Genomic DNA, 19039 nt, shown 5'->3' on the forward strand with positions numbered 1-19039 from the left:
AGCCCAAGTATGTTCTAGAAACACAGGAGTTTAATAAGAAAACCTCTGTTAAAACCTTATCACAAAGTCAAGCCTTGAATGGAGTGGTGTCCTGTCCTGACTGTGACCTTGAAAAATGCAGTCCTATATATAGTGCAATGGAGCAAGACACCTTACTCCAGGTTGCTTTAGGAAATTTACCTCTGCAATTAATGAACTGTACTGATTTACTGCATGTACTGCATTAATTAAAAAACAAATCAACAAAGTATAATTCTAGTATAATGCCTGTAAAGTGTGGTGTGCCTCAAGGATCAGTTTTAGGCCCCTTACTGTTCTCGATATACATGCTGCCCCTGGGGAACATTATTAGAAAGCACGGGGTTAATTTCCACAGTTATGCAGATGACACACAGCTATACATTTCATCTAAGCCTGATGAGTTATCAAAAATGTCTAAATTAACAGAGTGTGTTAAAGACATAAAAGACTGGATGACTAGAAATTTTCTTCTATTAAATTCTAATAAAACAGAGGTGCTTTTTATCGGCCCAAAAACATGTTTACAGCAAATTTCTGAGCTCAAACTACAATTAGATGGATGTGATATAAATGTTACTCCGACAGTTAAAGACTTGGGTGTGATATTGGACAGCAACCTGTCCTTCGAACACCATATCACTCATGTTACAAAATCTGCCTACTTTCATCTTAGAAATATTGCTAAACTCAGACACATGCTCTCTCTCTCAGATGCAGAAAAGCTAGTTCATGCGTTCATGACATCTAGACTGGATTACTGTAATGCGCTGCTCGCTGGTTGTCCAGCATCTTCAATAAACAAGCTTCAGTTAGTGCAGAACGCAGCCGCTCGAGTTCTTACCAGGACAAGGAAATATGATCATATAACCCCAGTTTTATCCTCCCTGCACTGGCTGCCTGTTAATTTCCGAATTGATTATAAAGTACTGTTACTGACCTACAAGGCTCTAAATGGTTTAGCCCCCATTTATCTGACCAGCCTTCTGACAACCCGTCACGCTCTTTAAGATCTCAAAACTCAGGGCTCCTGGTAGTTCCTCGAATAGCAAAGTCCACTAAAGGTGGTCGAGCATTTTCACATTTGGCACCCAAACTCTGGAATAACCTTCCTGCTAATGTTCGGGGATCAGACACACTCTCTCAGTTTAAGTCTAGGCTAAAGACATATCTTTTTAGCCAAGCATACTCAAAAAGATTCACATAAACCTATGCTACAGTACATTGTGATTCCCAATAGTATGAATGGCCGCTACGCTAATTATCCTTTTGTCTCCACCTTGGGATGCACATCCCGAGGCATCTAGGTACCGAGCCTCTCCAGTGGACCCAGTGAGGAGATGACCTTCCTGCGATGACGTCGAGGAAAACTTAATCTTCCGTCTGGATTAATTCTATCTTGAATTTTCTTGTATTGTAATTCATCCTGTTGTGTAATGATTTGCTTTTGTGAAGCTGCTTTGGAACAATAGCCATTGTAAAAAGCGCTATTCAAATAAACTTGAATTGAATTGAATTGAAAAGTAATCAACATTTATTCATGTATATTTTTTTTGACTTTGACTTACGTTGCCAATTTTTATACACAGATCTACTTTTTCTAATTGTGTATGGAATGAGATTCAGTCTATATATTATATATGTAATCTGTACCATCTCTTGCTTTGTTAAGAAAAAAAAAGAAAAAGAAAAAGAAATGTCCCAGGTTTATTAGCAATGAACAGTTTCTCTTCTGCTCTTCAAGGACTCAAAATGCAGTTTGCCCATTATGTGAACAGATGCTGGTTTGCATTTCTAGCTTTCTGATAATAGTTTGTCGCCATCTGCCAGTGGGCTTGAGGAAGTACATTGTATATTATTTTTATGCCAGTACTATAATGTATTTATAATACATTATAAATGTATAAACTTTCCATTCCATTCCATTTACTACCGCTTATCCGAGGCCGGGTTGTAGGGTCAACTGTCTAAGCAGGGCCGCCCAGACTTCCCTCTCCCCAGACACTTCCTCCAGCTCTTCCGAGGGAACACCGAGGCGCTCCCAGGCCAGCCAAGAGACATAGTCCCTCCAGCGTGTCCTAGGTCTTCCCCAGGGCCTCCTCCCGGTGGGACATGCCTGGAACACCTCCATTGGGAGGCATCTGGGAGGCATCCGGAAAAGATGCCCAAGCCACCTCAGCTGGCTTCTCTCAATGTGGAGGAGCAGTGGGTTTACTCCGAGCTCCTCCCGAGTGACTGAACTCCTCACCCTATCTCTAAGGGAGCGCCCAGCTACCCTACGGAGGAAACTAATTTCTTGTATGATGGATCTCATCCTTGCGGCTCAGCTCCGTCTTCACCATGACAGTCCAGTACAGTGACCGCATTACTGCAGAAGTTGCATCGAATGCAGACGGATTGTCTGTTGATCTCTCGTTGCATCCTTCCCTCACTCGTGAACAAGACCCCAAGATACTGAAACTCCTCCACCTGAGGCAGGAACTCCCCAACAACCTGAAGGGGGCAAGCCACCCTTGTATTAAAAACTTAATAATATAAATTGATATACTCTGCATTTAAAAAAAAATTTCTGCATAGTATATTTGTTAATAATCAAATCAGAATATTTACATTGATTTCAGAACATCTTATGTATATTTTTGTTGCATTTATTTCTTCACACATTGTGTCACTCCTGAAACTCTACAGTGTGCTTGTGGCCATAAGCATAAGTTGATTTTGTTATTGAAATTACATTGAACATTTGCAGGAGGGCAATCCATATTTCATAATGTCAAAGATTTTAAGCAATAGTAATAGAGCTTAATTTCTTGAAAACCTGAAGGAAGGTAATGAAACCATTTATGACACCATATTTATAGAAATGTGTATTTTAGTATTTTAATGTTTGGATGATTTCAGTAGACTGAACACAAAGACAATAACTTCTTTTACATCACAGTTTTTTTAAATACAAAGTAACATGAAAATTTGAAATAAAAAATGTTTCATTATTAAATTACTCTTAAACTCAGTATTCTTGATGTTCTCTATTCTTGATGAAGTTTGATCCACATGAAGAACATGTCTGTTAAGGAACACTATGTTAGAGCAATTGTATTTTTTCTCTTGTAATCAGCTTTAATTTTGTTTTAGACATTTCCTTCCTTGTCAACAGCTTGCATCTTTGCAAATCATATGTTTTAATCAGTGCTCTGCCGCTGTAAGGTATCAACTGCTTTCTTTATTTTCAGAAGTTTCAGGGCAACCTTTCTTATTCTCTTCTCTCTCTCCACCATGATCTTGCGTTCTTTTTCAAGCAAACTTTCTCCGTTAGCAATCTTTTCCAGGATAAGCGTTTCTTGTTTCATCTTCTCAAGTCCAACAATGCGGTCCTCAAAGCCAGGACTTTTCTCCTCTTTCTCGGTTTTAATCAGGATTTCAAGATATTCAGCTGTAGAGAGAGATTTTGGCTTCAGTGCAAATTCATCTAATCTTCTTAAGCAATCAGAGGACAATTTAGACAACTTCATTAGTTTGTCCTCAATTCCAAGGAATTCATTTTCAAGTTCATCAAGCATTTGCTTTGAGTCCATGAACTTTCCTTTAGCAGCCATGAAGTTGTCTTTTAGCTCTTTAATGGTTTTCTTCTCTATTTTTGTTTCATATGTCCACATGAAATTTTCCCTTGAATGAGCAGAGTAATGGCAGTGTTCAGGGCAGATAATGCAGTGGTTATTCTCCATCACAGCACAAGTTTGCACAGCATCTTCTGCAGGGAGGAAGCAGTTGGAGTGACAGGTGAAAAAGCAGGTGTTGCAATTCATTGTAAAACAGTTTACAGGGTTTCTGTTTGCTTTCATCACCTCTACCTCTTGTTCAAAATTCTCATTTTGTGCCATGTTTTCACTCTCACTTTCCAAATATTTCTTAAATTTTTGTATCTCACTCATTTTAGAGAGACCAGCAGTTATTTGAGGGGTCAGACTTGCCATGGCTTTCTCAAGACGCTCTCGTTCCTCCAAGACCTTTATAGTCAGTGTTAGATCTTTGCTTTCAATGGCCCCAAGTGTCTTGAAAAAAGCCTTCATCTGTTTGAAGGTCTTGTCCCAGACAAGCTCTGACAGTTTATCTCCTCCATCATCTTCATCATCATTATCATCTGAATCATTGTTAGATGTTGTAGTTGCTTCTATTTTTTTGTCTGCATACACAGCTGAATTGTTGAACTTAAAATGGGTGGGTTGTCCCTTTTTATTCTTTTGACAGGGCAGATCTGCTGCTTTAATTGCTTCTAGAACTGGGATGTCGTTGCCATCTGCAAATGTCACTAAAACTATGATGTTCTCTGCAACATCTTTGCCGAAAATTGATAAGATTGAGTCAAAGATGTACTTCTGGTTGGCACTCAGGCGGGCAAGAGAGGCTTGGACAACAAAGCAAATGGCATCAATGTGATTGATTCCCAAAGGGCTACAGAGAAAGCTTTTGATCTGCTCTGTAATCAGTTTATCATGTGCGATTCCTCTTGTATCACCAAATCCTGGTGTATCTACAATTGTAAGGGAGTAGGGAATTTGAAAGCCAGGCTGATTGTACAGCTCAAAAGAGGAGACGGTAGATGTCTGACTTTCGGCCTGTGTGCGATTGGTCACTTCATTGATTAGTTTGAAGCGATATGCATCCTGCCACTTTACACCCAGTATGTAGTTGGCCATCACATTAATGAGTGTGGTTTTTCCTGCACCAGTTGATCCCAAAAGCAGAATTACTTTGTTTTTAACATCTTCCACTTTTCTCCCCCGAAAACATACTGATTAAAACTAACATTCTCTGAAATTTTTTGGTGTAGTATCAGTGAATAGACTGATGGATTGCCCTTTTTTATTCGTGAAGATTGATTCAAGAACAAACCACTCCCATCCTTATTTGATTCTTTAACCTTAAAACTGACTGAAAACACAGTTTCAGGACTTGGGAGACTCATTCCATCATTAGTGCAGTTTGCAAAAACTCTGACTGTGTAATATGTGTCTTGTTTCATTCCCTGAAGAGTGCACTCCCTGTTTGTAGATTTCACAGACTTCCAAGGTTTTTCATTTTCCTGATCCTTTGGGCATTCTCTGTACTCCAGCATGTATCCAGTGATCAGAACATCCTCACCCACAGATGTAGGGACGTTCCAGACTACAGTCGCAGTCTCAGATTCTACTTGTTTTACTGTAGGTGCTCCTGGAGGAGCACAAGGACGAGTCCTGAAGAATGATGTTGTGTCACTTGTCAGACTCACTCCTGGACGACACACAGCCTTGCAGGTAAAACAGTACTCTTTATTGGGTTTTAACTGCTTGATAGTGACCTGGTAAGAAACCCCATCAGTATACACCTCTGTCCATTCAGAGCTCTGTGCGGACTGATATGAAATACAGTACGAGTCCACACAACTAACACCATGTTCAGGAGGTTTTATTTGAAGATGTATGCAGTCATGCTCAGCACTCAAGAAAACCGGTATTGGTGGTTTTGAGGAAGCTCATATTGTGAGCTAATAAGTCTCCCTCTTTCATAAACATGAATTGAAGAGGCAGTACTGAGTTCATCTGGTATTGATGCAATGCAGAATTCAATGTTCGTTCTACCTTTATTGGCTTCTTTGAAATCTAGGAAGGCCTGTATGGTTTCCCTGGTCAATGTAGTTGCATCTCCTGATGAAAACCATTTCTCTGTCTTCTTTGAGGATTTTTGATCATAACTTATTTCCTCTGCATTGTTACAAGATTGTGTCTTCAGGTAATTCTCCATGTCTGAAAGGTACGGTTCAGTTTCATTTAAGGACGTGAGTGCAAAAGCAATCACATAGTTATTGGATGCCTTCAAGACAACTTTGTCCATTTCGTTGCTGGATGAAAGAACAGGCACGTCTTTCATGATGTCAAGGTACGATCTAACAACATTCATCTCTCGCTCTCGCTCACTTAGATACGTGGTTAGCAGAGCACCATTAAATGGGGATCTTTCTTTGTCATTCAGGGCATCAATGAGCTCCTGTTCTTCTTTACCTCCACCCCTTATGGATGGAAGAACCCTGCAGAGGTGTTTCTGAAAAACTATTTTATAATCCGAACAGAGGGCTTTACATTTTTTGATCTTAGCTGTGATTTCAGGGAATTGAATGGCAACACTGTCCCTCATCAGATCTTGACATTGAATGTCACAGTTATGCAGTTCATCTATGATTCGTTGGAGTCGTCGTATTAGGCTAACACTGATCTCTCTGACTAGCTGAGCAGCTGCTGAATCTAGTTTTTTCAGAGGGTAAAGCCACACGGTCATGGGCACAGCATTTTCTCCATGTTCTCCCAACAGTTTTGGTAGCTCTGAGTACACTTTAATGGCATCAACATAGGAGACCGGATTGTTTTCCAGAGCAAAATCTCCATGAAAAGTGCAACTGAACTTGTCAATTTGATCTTTTTCCATTTCATTCATTTTCAAAGATGCTTGGCCCTCTATTGATATTAAAGGTATCTTTTTGATTGATGCTTGGAGGTCACCTTGTATGTTTTGGTGGTTTTCATTAGACGAAACCTCACGATCAAAAATAAAGAAAGCCTGAGCTCCATACAGTAGAGCCGTAACAACATGAGTGGCCGAGCCCTCCTGAAATATATTGCAGTGCTTTACATTCCCTGCTCCAAGATGCTCCATAGTCAACTGCTCGAAGCGTGAGGTTGTATGATAGTGTAAGGTAACTCGAGACTGATGTTTCGATGATTTCTTGTTATTTAAATAGTCTGCTGATCCTTTCACACTGACCAATCCACACAGAAAGCTGGCTTCAAGAGATGCAGAGACATTAAGAGCACTGGCTTTGTCTTCACTTGAATCCGTGTCAATAATTTTGAAGTCAGTGTTTGGCTGTGGTCGTACATTAATATTCTTCTGCAGCAGCTCAGCATCCCAAAGGGTTATTCCTTAAATAAATACAATTTAAAAAACATGTTAAATATGCATTAATTTAAAAAAAAATGTATATTATTGTATTTATTTTTATACATCTATTTTTTTAAATGTGTTTTAAAAAGTTTAAAAGTTTTTTTTTTTTGAGATTTGAGCTCCAGGTCGACAGAGAACATTCTTGTCTCAGCCAGATCTTCTGGAATTTGCTGCTTGCTCTGTTGTCTCTCTAGTGGTTAAACATGAGATATCATTTGTTTTGGGTAAATCTCACGGCTCATCTTTGGTCTCATTACTCTATTATTTGTTCCAGAGCAAATTGTTTTGGCAGAGGGTGAAATCTCATCATGTTATATTTTATGTAACTTCAGTACTGTGTATCAGAGAACTGCCTTTGTACTTTTGGCTGTACTGCATAGTAACTTTTATTATGGCTTTTGTTGTTTAGTTATTGAGTAATAACAATTCATAATTTTTCTTGTTTCCTGTTCCCAGGGGCGACGCTGATTCCCCTTTGGGACACTCGTCAAAATAGATAATACTATTTTTAAATACTACTTTTTAGTATTGGGAAAGTTACACTGTTCCACTACTTAGTTGGCGACAAGAGTTTGGCAATAGAAGTGACTTTTTATTTTAAAGAGACTGAAATGCTGTTGTAACCAAGGAAGTTATTTTTTTACCTTCAACAACTTTCACTGTTATTGGAATTCACCCTTAACAGATGAAAAGATAGTATGACAAAGATATAGCTTTCCTCAGTGGATATTCAAACTAATATTTTTATTGTAAATATGATACTAAGCTGATAAATGAATGCTGTCAATATCTCTCTTAAAATACATAAAATCCATCTCTTTGTTACCAGTTTTAAAGTGACTTTTAAATTAGTTACAGCTTGGGCTCTGCTGTTAAACTGTCAAGATGAGATCTTGAATCTGTGGCAGAAGCAAGTAGTTCTGAACAAATTAGGCTTTTTTTAAAGACACTGTTAGTTATGTATTTGCACAGTAACTGTTGAACGGTTGTTCAAACTAAATATCACACACATAGCCATTAAATATGGCTATATATCGACAAACTTTGATAATTTTGAGGGCATTATGTCACAACATATTAAAGAGCCACAAAACTGTATTTGTTTGGATTTCTTTTTAAAATATATATCAAATAAGAAAGCTGAGATTTTATTGGTAGTCATACCACCCTCCGGCCCAATACTGGTTGCCCACTGAACCTAACCAGAGTCTAGTCTAGTCAGTACCCGGATGGAAGACCTCCCGGGAGAGTTAGCTTGTTGCTGGAAGAGGTGTCAGTGAGGCCAGCAGAGGGTGCTCACCCTGTGGTTTGTTTGGGTTCTAATGCCCCAGTATAATGATAGGGACACTATACTGTCAACAAATCTCATCTTCACCAGTAAACTGGTGTGTAGTGGGCATTCTGGCACAATATGGCTTAAGGCTGCATGATAAATCGATGTGAAATGGAAATAGCAATTAGAAAGAAGTTGTGATTTATTATGAGTATCTTTCAGTGAAGCACATCTCCATCTCAAGACCAGAGGGCACCCTTTCCTGGAAACTCCATACGTATATGCACCAAAGAAGAAACCCAGGAAGTCGTTGCATATAAATGTAAAACAAGTCTACTGTTTAACCACTATAGAGACCGCTGCAAAAATATTGAAGCAAATTTTTAAATAGGCATTATATTTATTAACAAACTACATATTTAAAGTCTAAACAAATGCTGTTTCGCCACCTAAAGTTTTTTTAGATGCACAAAACAACATTATTTTCAAGAACTTTGTGTATTTTGTGCATCTGCCATGACAAAAGGTGAAGTGTTTCCTGTGCCATTTCAGTTTTGAAACATGTCATGTTTAGTTATACATATAATTCAAATTGAAAACTTTGGAAATGTTTTTACCTGGAATAAGACAGTCTCTTCGGCAGTCATAAAGCATTCCTAATTGAAAAGGGCGGCCAAGACCAGCCAGTTCAATGGTCTCAGAGTCCGACATCTTTCTAAAAATGTACAAAATAAGTCTTAATATACTGTAGACAGTAATATAATATGCATAATGTACATAAAATAAATTTTCCATAATTCCCTGTATTGCATTTCAAATTTAGTTTGAATTAGATTTTTGAATTTTTGATTGCTGAAATATGATTGGATAAAAGCTTTAACGTAAACATACACTACTGGAAGCAGCGCATCCAAGAGAACAGCTATGGAATAAAGAGAATAGACTATTGGAGTGTTTAATACATATTAATGGGAAAATAAATGGCCCACCACTGTGTCCCAGGATCGCAGATGAGAAGTGTAGTTAAAATACTTTCATTATAAAGTTTACTTTTGTCTTTTAAAGATTTAACAATAATTACGACATTTGAAATTCGGTTCATAATTGACAGAAATTATTCTAATTTAAGCAACATACCTTTTTTCCCCACACTACATTACTCCAGAACGATTTGTCCCTTGAGGTTTATACTGTTGCTTTACATCTATCAACTGTGGTTTTATAGAGTGATTCAGGGCCACTCCTTTCAATACTGTGATTGGGTAGGCAATAAATCTCTTGCAATAAATGCCTTCTTGCAATATTTAAATCCGTAAATCTGCAAGCAGAAAAGCATTAATGCTTGATTATCTTTCTAGCAGGTAGATAACTAAACAACAGAAAAGTTGGAACCAGCAATGTTGTTTTTTATGGCGTTCAAAGTCTTTTGGTGGTCATATAAGTATATAGGTTTACAATCTTTACAATTACAATTCCTTAAATGAAAAATAAAATAGCAATAACAGATGAACAATAAAGAGCATGGCAGTACTACTAGAATGTGTAATGGTACTTTTAATGGTTTTGACCCCCATGTTCAAACATTCCCTATATAATATTAACCTACTGTATTTTGGAAAGAGACAGAAAGCAGGTTAATTCTGTAAGTTTGTTTTATTAAATGCATTATTATTTTGTTAGATTTTTGTACACAGTCATTTAGAAATCTTGTTCGATATATGGTTGAAAGATTTTTTTTCAGCATCTTGTCACGTAATGTAGGCGTATTTCAGATCCTCTGAAGTCAAATGACAACCTGTTGATTTGGTTTCTATTTTCCACAGATTATGTGTTTATTATAAGTAAACAGTACAACAAGCAAAGAAATTTTATCAAAGTGTATCATGCATCAAGGTCACTTCAGCAGTGACAAAAACAAATGTGATAATATCTTATTTAAAGTGAACAAACATGTATTTAGAAATCTTTGTGGTTAATAGTTAATAGTATTGGTGTTCTTTTTTGGATGCAATACAGATTAAGAAAACATGAGAATACAAAGCTTTTCATTACATTCTTTTCATATACATGACTTTTCATATACAATTATTCATAATCTTACTTGGCATGCGGTGATCCTCTGGAAAAAAAAAAGGAGTTACTTTAATATAAATTTGTTTCCTGTTTTATTTGATGTGTATGGTCTTGAGGCTCTCAGGAACAGCATTTATTTTATTAACTGGAGCTTGATTCGATAACTGGAAAAATAAGTTATTTAGAACATAAGATAAAAATGAATTGACATACCCAATTCTCCTTGATACTTTAGTAGTTTTTCAGTGTTGTTACCTCTTCAGAACTCAGCTGGAGTTTACAGAGTTTACTAGAACACTGCACTTTTATAGAGGGGTGTGGTGTAGAAGTGCTGTGATTTGATAGATGAGAGGCTGGTATCGTCTCACACTGTTGTTGACACAGCACAGGTAAAATTACATGCACATTTTGTTTAGGAGTTATTTTGCATTCATAATAATTGAGTTGACTCAACAATTTGGCTCTACAAAATGGAATAAAAATTATTAACTCCAAAAGTGCACAGAATAATCTCAATAAATGTTGCTTGTAATTGTTTACAAGCTTACAAGCTTTTGCACTGTTCTCTGTAATGTTATCATTTTAACATCAAGAAGCTAATAACCAGAAACTATAATTTAAAACATGGTGACGATGGATGCTTCCATCCAGGCACAAGAAGATCACTGAGATCAATACTGATGTTCACAGGTCTGACTGAGATAGAAACAAACGTTTTCAGTTGAACTGTGATCTGAAGAAAAAAAAAATAGCCTATGCTTCGACAACCTAGACATAAAAAGACTGATGACCTTTATGGCTGGGTCTGTGTTATCAGTATTTCTGACAGTATATGGAACACTGTAAAACCTAAATCATTCCCCCGTCACTTCTCACACATACTTCTGAATCCGGTTTTCTCAAACATTTTAACTAGAGTTCACAGAGGTGTGTACACACACACACACACAGCAAGACTGCATGCTTGTTTTTTGTATGTCTGGTATCATACATAAAGTTTGGTCCAACTCTATTGCTCTGTCTCCTTCTATAATATGCATTTCACAACCTGCAGCCTATATCACTCTTTTCTTACAATCTCCGGCTTTATTTTTACATTTAGCCATTTAGCAGATGCTTTTATCCAAAGTGACTTACTAATGAGGACAATGGAAGCAATCGAAATCAACAAAAGAGCAATGGCACGCGAGTGCTATAACAAGTTTCAATGAGCCCCGTTCACACCAAGCACAATAAGATAACTATAAAGATAACCATAGCCTTCACACTGGAAAACAATATTGTGTATTAGCAGACACTGGCTAAGTGCTACCTGGTCTTGTGGCATAAACGCACCTTGGCACACTTTTTAGCAAGGCACGAAATAAGTAAAAGTAAGTACATACCACTTTAGGGTTGGATTTGGTCTAGGGCTTATTTCCATCAATTGCAATAAAAAAAAAAAACACGGCAATACTTACCTATATCAATGTAATAAAAAATATGCCAGGGTTCACATATTAAACCTGTGTTTTAATAACAAGGGTTTGCGTTTGTTAAAATAATTTGCAGATGCTGGTTTCTTGAATCAGAGCACTATTTGTATTTATCAAAATCTAAAAATACTTATTTACATTTTATATGTTTAAAATATTTATATTCACCCTCATCTTACAATGAAAGAGATTTGTTGCATTCTTTTGGGAATTCCAGATACATAACTGTTAGAAAACAGATGCAAAATATAAATTCTCCACCAAATCTGAGAGATGACATTCTGCAAATCTCTGCAGCATCTCTGTGCCAGATCGCCACCTATGAAGCCGTTCAGCTCTAGCTGGCGGCATATCATCCTCCTCCTGCTGGATTCAAAATGCTCTGAGATTCCCTATGCAATTTAGCAGATAGTGAGAGAAAGATTGAAATATGTGACATTAGATGGATTTGGATGGTAAAGGGACAGATAACGGTACGGTAAGTCTGTTGGTAGAAAATGTCATACACCGTAAAAAAAAACTCAACCCCTGTAAATCAGCCTTATACTGTATATTTTACGTTTTTTGTATGCAATTTCTCATTGCTCTTTGTTTATGTGTGTGAAATTCCCATTATTATTGTAGTAAAAAACCTTCAATTAGATTTTTGCTTGCAGCTGATTTGTTTTTCTGTTAGGAGATTTAGATTTTCTGATGTATTACAGGGAGATTTTGTACAAGAGTGTTCTCTGTGCATTTTCTGTTTGGACTAGAAATAGAGTTTGACTCAATGAACACCTCAGGAAGCAGCTACTTTAACAGGAAGACAGACAACCTGTGACCTGACCAAACCAAAATAAATAATCCCTCAAATTCCCAAACAAATACACACATCAGAATAGACCATTTATTCTCTACCACCATTGGGTTTTTTTCAATTCAATGAGTTTTACATTAGTTGGTTTTCTTTTATTTTGAATTCCTTCTCTGAGATATCCTGTGCAATTGTTCCTTTCCTCTCAAAAATTGCCAAGCCGCTGCAATCCTGTCACGTACAATTCTAAAAATATCTGCTCAAACAAATCTGTTTGAAATTTCATGATGTCCTCGATGTCTTTATTAATAATCGTTTCACAGAATTTGACCTACATGTCCATTAGCTTTATTATAGGTTTACATCCATAACCAGATGGGAGTGAGCTTCATGAGACATTTCCTGCCTGGTTTCCCTGTTGGCATGGTAATGAGTGAGTTTATATTGGATCTTTCCTGTGTTTGGTGGTCTTGTTTATTAAGCTGAAGTGATTGAGCGGCTGGCTGCACGTGGAGCAGCACTTCAGCTGGAGATTAAACTAATCAAGCACCATCAGAGCCCAAGTATGTTCTAGAAACTGCTCTTCAAGGACTCAAAATGCAGTTTGCCCATTATGTGAACAGATGCTGGTTTGCATTTCTAGCTTTCTCATAATAGTTTGTCGCCATCTGCCAGTGGGCTTGAGGAAGTACATTGTGTATTATTTTTATGCCAATATTATAATGTATTTATAATACATTATACATTTATAAACTTTCCATTCCATTCCATTTACTACCGCTTATCCGGGGGCCGGGTTGCGGGGTCAACAGTCTAAGCAGGGACGCCCAGACTTCCCTCTCCCCAGACACTTCCTCCAGCTTTTCCGGGGGAACACCAAGGCGCTCCCAGGCCAGCCAAGAGACATAGTCCCTCCAGCGTGTCCTAGGTCTTCCCCAGGGCCTCCTCCCGGTGGGACATGCCTGGAACACCTCCATTGGGAGGCATCCAGGAGGCATCTGGAACAGATGCCCAAGCCACCTCAGCTGGCCTCTCTCAATGTGGAGGAGCAGTGGATTTACTCCAAACTCCTCCCGAGTGACTGAACTCCTCACCCTATCTCTAAGGAAGCACCCAGCCACCTTACAGAGGAAACTCATTTCGGCCGCTTGTATCCGGGATCTCATCCTTTCGGTCATGACCCAAAGCTCATGACCTTAGGTAAGAGTAGGAACGAAGATTGACCAGTAAATCGAGAGCTTCGCCTTCTGTCTCAGCTCCTTCTTCATCATGACAGTCCGGTACAGTGACCGCATTACTGCAGAAGCTGCACCGATCCGTCTGTCGATTTCTCGTTCCATCCTTCCCTCACTCGTGAACAAGACCCCAAGATACTAAAGGCAGGAACTCCCCAACAACCTGAAGGGGGCAAGCCACCCTTGTATTAAAAACTTAATAATATAAATTTAAATACTCCTGCATTTAAAAAAAATTCTGCATAGTATATTTGTTAATAATCAGATCAGAATATTTACATTGATTTCAGAACATCTTATGTATATATTTGTTGCATTTATTTTTTATTTTTTATTTTTTGTGGCCATAAGCGTAAGTTGATTTTGTTATTGAAATTACATTTGCAGGAGGGCAATGTCAAATTTTTTAAGCAATGGTAATAGAGCTTAATTTCCTGAAAACCTGAAAGAAAATAATGAAACCATTTATGACACCATATTTATAGAAATGTGTATTTTAATATTTTAATGTTTAGATGATTTCAGTAGACTGAACACAAAGACAATAAATTCTTTTACATTTACAGTTTTTTTTTAATCCAAAGTAACGTTAAGAATTAAACATTCAACATTAAAAATAAAACATGTTTCATTATTAAATTGCTCTTAAATTCAGTATTCTTGATGAAGTTTGATCCACATGAAGCATTCATGTTTGTTAATGAAAATTATGTTAGAGCAAATGTTTTTTTTCTCTTGTAATCAGCTTTAATTTTGTTTTAGACATCTCCTTCCTTGTCAAGAGCTTGCATCCTTTTAATCATATGTTTTAATCAGTGCTCTGCCGCTGTAAGGTAGCAACTGCTTTCTTTATTTTCAGAAGTTTCAGGGCAACCTTTTTTATTCTCTTCTCTCTCTCCACCATGATCTTGCGTTCTTTTTCAAGCAAACTTTCTCCGTTAGCAATCTTTTCCAGGATGAGCGTTTCTTGTTTCATCTTCTCAAGTCCAACAATGCGGTCCTCAAAGCCAGGACTTTTCTCCTCTTTCTCGGTTTTAATCAGGATTTCAAGATATTCAGCTGTAGAGAGAGATTTTGGCTTCAGTGCAAATTCATCTAATCTTCTTAAGCAATCAGAGGACAATTTAATCAACTTCATTAGTTTGTCCTCAATTCCAAGGAGTTCGTTTTCAAGTGCGTCAAGCATCTGTCTAGAGTCCATGAACCTTCCTTTAGCAGCCATGAAGTTGTCTTTTAGCTCTTTAATGGTTTTCTTCTCTATTTTTGTTTCATACGTCCACATGAAATTTTCCCTTGAATGAGCAGAGTAATGGCAGTTTTCAGGGCAGATAATGCAGTGGTTATTCTCCATCACAGCACAAGTTTGCACAGCATCTTCTGCAGGGAGGAAGCAGTTGGAGTGACAGGTGAAGAAGCAGGTGTTGCAATTCATTGTAAAACAGTTTACAGGGCTTCTGTTTGCTTTCATCACCTCTACCTCTTGTTCAAAATTCTCATTTTGTGCCATGTTTTCACTCTCACTTTCCAAATATTTCTTAAATTTTTTTATCTCACTCATTTTAGAGAGACCAGCAGTTATTTGAGGGGTCAGACTTGCCATGGCTTTCTCAAGACGCTCTCGTTCCTCCAAGACCTTTATAGTCAGTGTTAGATCTTTACTTTCAATGGCTCCAAGTGTCTTGAATAAAGCCTTCATCTGTTTGAAGGTGTTGTCCCAGACAAGCTCTGTCAGTTTATCTCCTCCATCATCTTCATTATCATCTGAATCACTGTTAGAGGTTGTAGGTGCTTCTATTTTTTTGTCTGCATACACAGCTGAATTGTTGAACTTAAAATGGGTGGGTTGTCCCTTTTTATTCTTTTGACAGGGCAGATCTGCTGCTTTAATTGCTTCTAGAACTGGGATGTCGTTGCCATCTGCAAATGTCACTAAAACTAGGATGTTCTCTGCAACATCTTTGCCGAAAATTGATAAGATTGAGTCAAAGATGTACTTCTGGTTGGCACTCAGGCGGGCAAGAGAGGCTTGGACAACAAAGCAAATGGCATCAATGTGATTGATTCCCAAAGGGCTACAGAGAAAGCTTTTGATCTGCTCTGTAATCAGTTTATCATGTGCGATTCCTCTTGTATCACCAAATCCTGGTGTATCTACAATTGTAAGGGAGTAGGGAATTTGAAAGCCAGGCTGATTGTACAGCTCAAAAGAGGAGACGATAGATGTCTGACTCTCGGCCTGTGTGCGATTGGTCACTTCATTGATTAGTTTGAAGCGATATGCATCCTGCCACTTTACACCCAGTATGTAGTTGGCCATCACATTAATGAGTGTGGTTTTTCCTGCACCTGTTGATCCCAAAAGAAGAATTACTTTGTTTTTCACATCTTCCACTTTTCTTCCGAAAACATACTGATTAAAACTAACATTCTCTGAAATTTTTTGGTGTAGTATCAGTGAATAGACTGATGGATTGCCCTTTTTTATTCGTGAAGATTGATTCAAGAACAAACCACTCCCATCCTTATTTGACTCTTTAACCTTAAAACTGGCTGAAAACACAGTTTCAGGACTGGGAAGACTCATTCCATCATTAGCACAGTTTGCAAAAACTCTGACTGTGTAATATGTGTCTTGTTTCATTCCCTGAAGAGTGCACTCCCTGTTTGTAGATTTCACAGACTTCCAAGGTTTTTCATTTTCCTGATCCTTTGGGCATTCTCTGTACTCCAGCATGTATCCAGTGATCAGAACATCCTCACCCACAGATGTAGGGACGTTCCAGACTACAGTCGCAGTCTCAGATTCTACTTGTTTTACTGTAGGTGCTCCTGGAGGAGCACAAGGACGAGTCCTGAAGAATGATGTTGTGTCACTTGTCAGACTCACTCCTGGACGACACACAGCCTTGCAGGTAAAACAGTACTCTTTATTGGGTTTTAACTGCTTGATAGTGACCTGGTAAGAAACCCCATCAGTATACACCTCTGTCCATTCAGAGCTCTGTGCGGACTGATATGAAATACAGTACGAGTCCACACAACTAACACCATGTTCAGGAGGTTTTATTTGAAGATGTATGCAGTCATGCTCAGCACTCAAGAAAACCGGTATTGGTGGTTTTGAGGGAAGCTCATATTGTGAGCTGATGAGTCTCCCTCTTTCATAAACATGAATTGAAGAGGCAGTACTGAGTTCATCTGGTATTGATGCAATGCAGAATTCAATGTTCGTTCTACCTTTATTGGCTTCTTTGAAATCTAGGAAGGCCTGTATGGTTTCCTGGTCAATGTAGTTGCATCTCCTGATGAAAACCATTTCTCTGTCTTCTTTGAGGATTTTTGATCATAACTTATTTCCTCTGCATTGTTACAAGATTGTGTCTTCAGGTAATTCTCCATGTCTGAAAGGTACGGTTCAGTTTCATTTAAGGACGTGAGTGCAAAAGCAATCACATAGTTATTGGATGCCTTCAAGACAACTTTGTCCAGTTCGTTGCTGGTTGAAAGAACAGGCACGTCTTTCATGATGTCAAGGTACGATCTAACAACATTCATCTCTCGCTCTCGCTCACTTAGATACTTGGTTAGCAGAGCACCATTAAATGGGGATCTTTCTTTGTCATTCAGGGCATCAATGAGCTCCTGTTCTTCTTTACCTCCACCCCTTATGGATGGAAGAACCCTGCAGAGTTGTTTCTGAAAAACTATTTTATAATCCGAACAGAGGACTTTACATTTTTTGATCTTAGCTGTGATTTCAGGAAATTGAATGGCAACACTGTCCCTCATCAGATCTTGACATTGAATGTCACAGTTATGCAGTTCATCTATGATTCGTTGGACTCGTCGTATTAGGCTAACACTGATCTCTCTGACTAACTGAGCAGCTGCTGAATCTAGTTTTTTCAGAGGGTAAAGCCACACGGTCATGGGCACAGCATTTTCTCCATGCTCTCCCAACAGTTTTGGTAGCTCTGAGTACACTTTAATGGCATCAACATATGAGACCGGATTGTTTTCCAAAGCAAAATCTCCATGAAAAGTGCAACTGAACTTGTCAATTTGATCTTTTTCCATTTCATTCATTTTCAAAGATGCCTGGCCCTCTATTGATATTAAAGGTATTTTTTTGATTGATGCTTGGAGGTTACCTTGTATGTTTTGGTGGTTTTCATTAGACGAAACCTCACGATCAAAAATAAAGAAAGCCTGAGCTCCATAAAGTAGAGCCGTAACAACATGAGTGGCCGAGCCCTCCTGAAATATATTGCAGTGCTTTACATTCCCTGCTCCAAGATGCTCCATAGTCAACTGCTCGAAGCGTGAGGTTGTATGATAGTGTAAGGTAACTCGAGACTGATGTTTCGATGATTTCTTGTCATTTAAATAGTCTGCTGATCCTTTCACACTGACCAATCCACACAGAAAGCTGGCTTCAAGAGATGCAGAGACATTAAGAGCACTGGCTTTGTCTTCACTTGAATCCGTGGCAATAATTTTGAAGTCAGTGTTTGGCTGTGGTCGTACATTAATATTCTTCTGCAGCATCTCAGCATCCCAAAGGGTTATTCCTTGAATAAATACATAAAGAAATAATTATAAAAACATTTTATGTTTTTATATATATGTATATATATATATATATATATATATATATATATATATATATATATATATATATATATATATATATATATATATATATATATATTCTGTGATAACCTTTTGTATTAATTTGCTTTTATTTCTCACAGCAAGCGTCACGGTGGATGGATTTTGCCTCTGACTCTGATGTATCTATAGTGCTTAAAAATTAGATATATGTTTGGCAATTTCAAGGGTAGTCTTTGGTCTCATTACTCTACTATTTGTTAAATAAAAAACTAAATCAGAATCAGCCGATAAAATTGCAATCGGTGCATATCTAGAGGAAAGGCATCATAATCTTTAAAGAAGCAATTGTTTCTGCAATCAGTGATTGCTGACCATTAACTTCTCTGTATACCATAGTATTCTAGAATCAAATGTGCCAAACAGCTAAATTTTGGCTAAGATTCTGTGATGCAGCACACCAAGCACACCAGCTAATCTAAAAACAGAATGACAGAAAAAGTAATGAATCGAGGGGTTGCAACAGACCAGTCTAAGTCCAGACCTCATCCTGACTGAAATGCTGTGGTGAGAGCTGTGCATAAAT

General features: G+C 37.9%; 1 protein-coding gene across 1 annotated transcript in view; it reads right to left on the minus strand.

The window, feature by feature from the left end:
- Positions 1 to 17100: 17100 nt before the first annotated feature.
- LOC122327366 (stonustoxin subunit alpha-like) overlaps positions 17101 to 19039 on the minus strand; it is a 3774-nt gene continuing 1835 nt past the window's right edge. Inside the window, exon 4 of the mRNA XM_043222684.1 lies at positions 17101 to 18413. Within this exon, the coding sequence (XP_043078619.1) occupies positions 17101 to 18413 (1313 nt within the window). The remainder of the gene's footprint in view (positions 18414 to 19039) is intronic.

Source organism: Puntigrus tetrazona, chromosome 2 (genome assembly GCF_018831695.1).
Source record: "Puntigrus tetrazona isolate hp1 chromosome 2, ASM1883169v1, whole genome shotgun sequence".
In the NCBI taxonomy this organism is placed as follows: domain Eukaryota; kingdom Metazoa; phylum Chordata; class Actinopteri; order Cypriniformes; family Cyprinidae; genus Puntigrus; species Puntigrus tetrazona.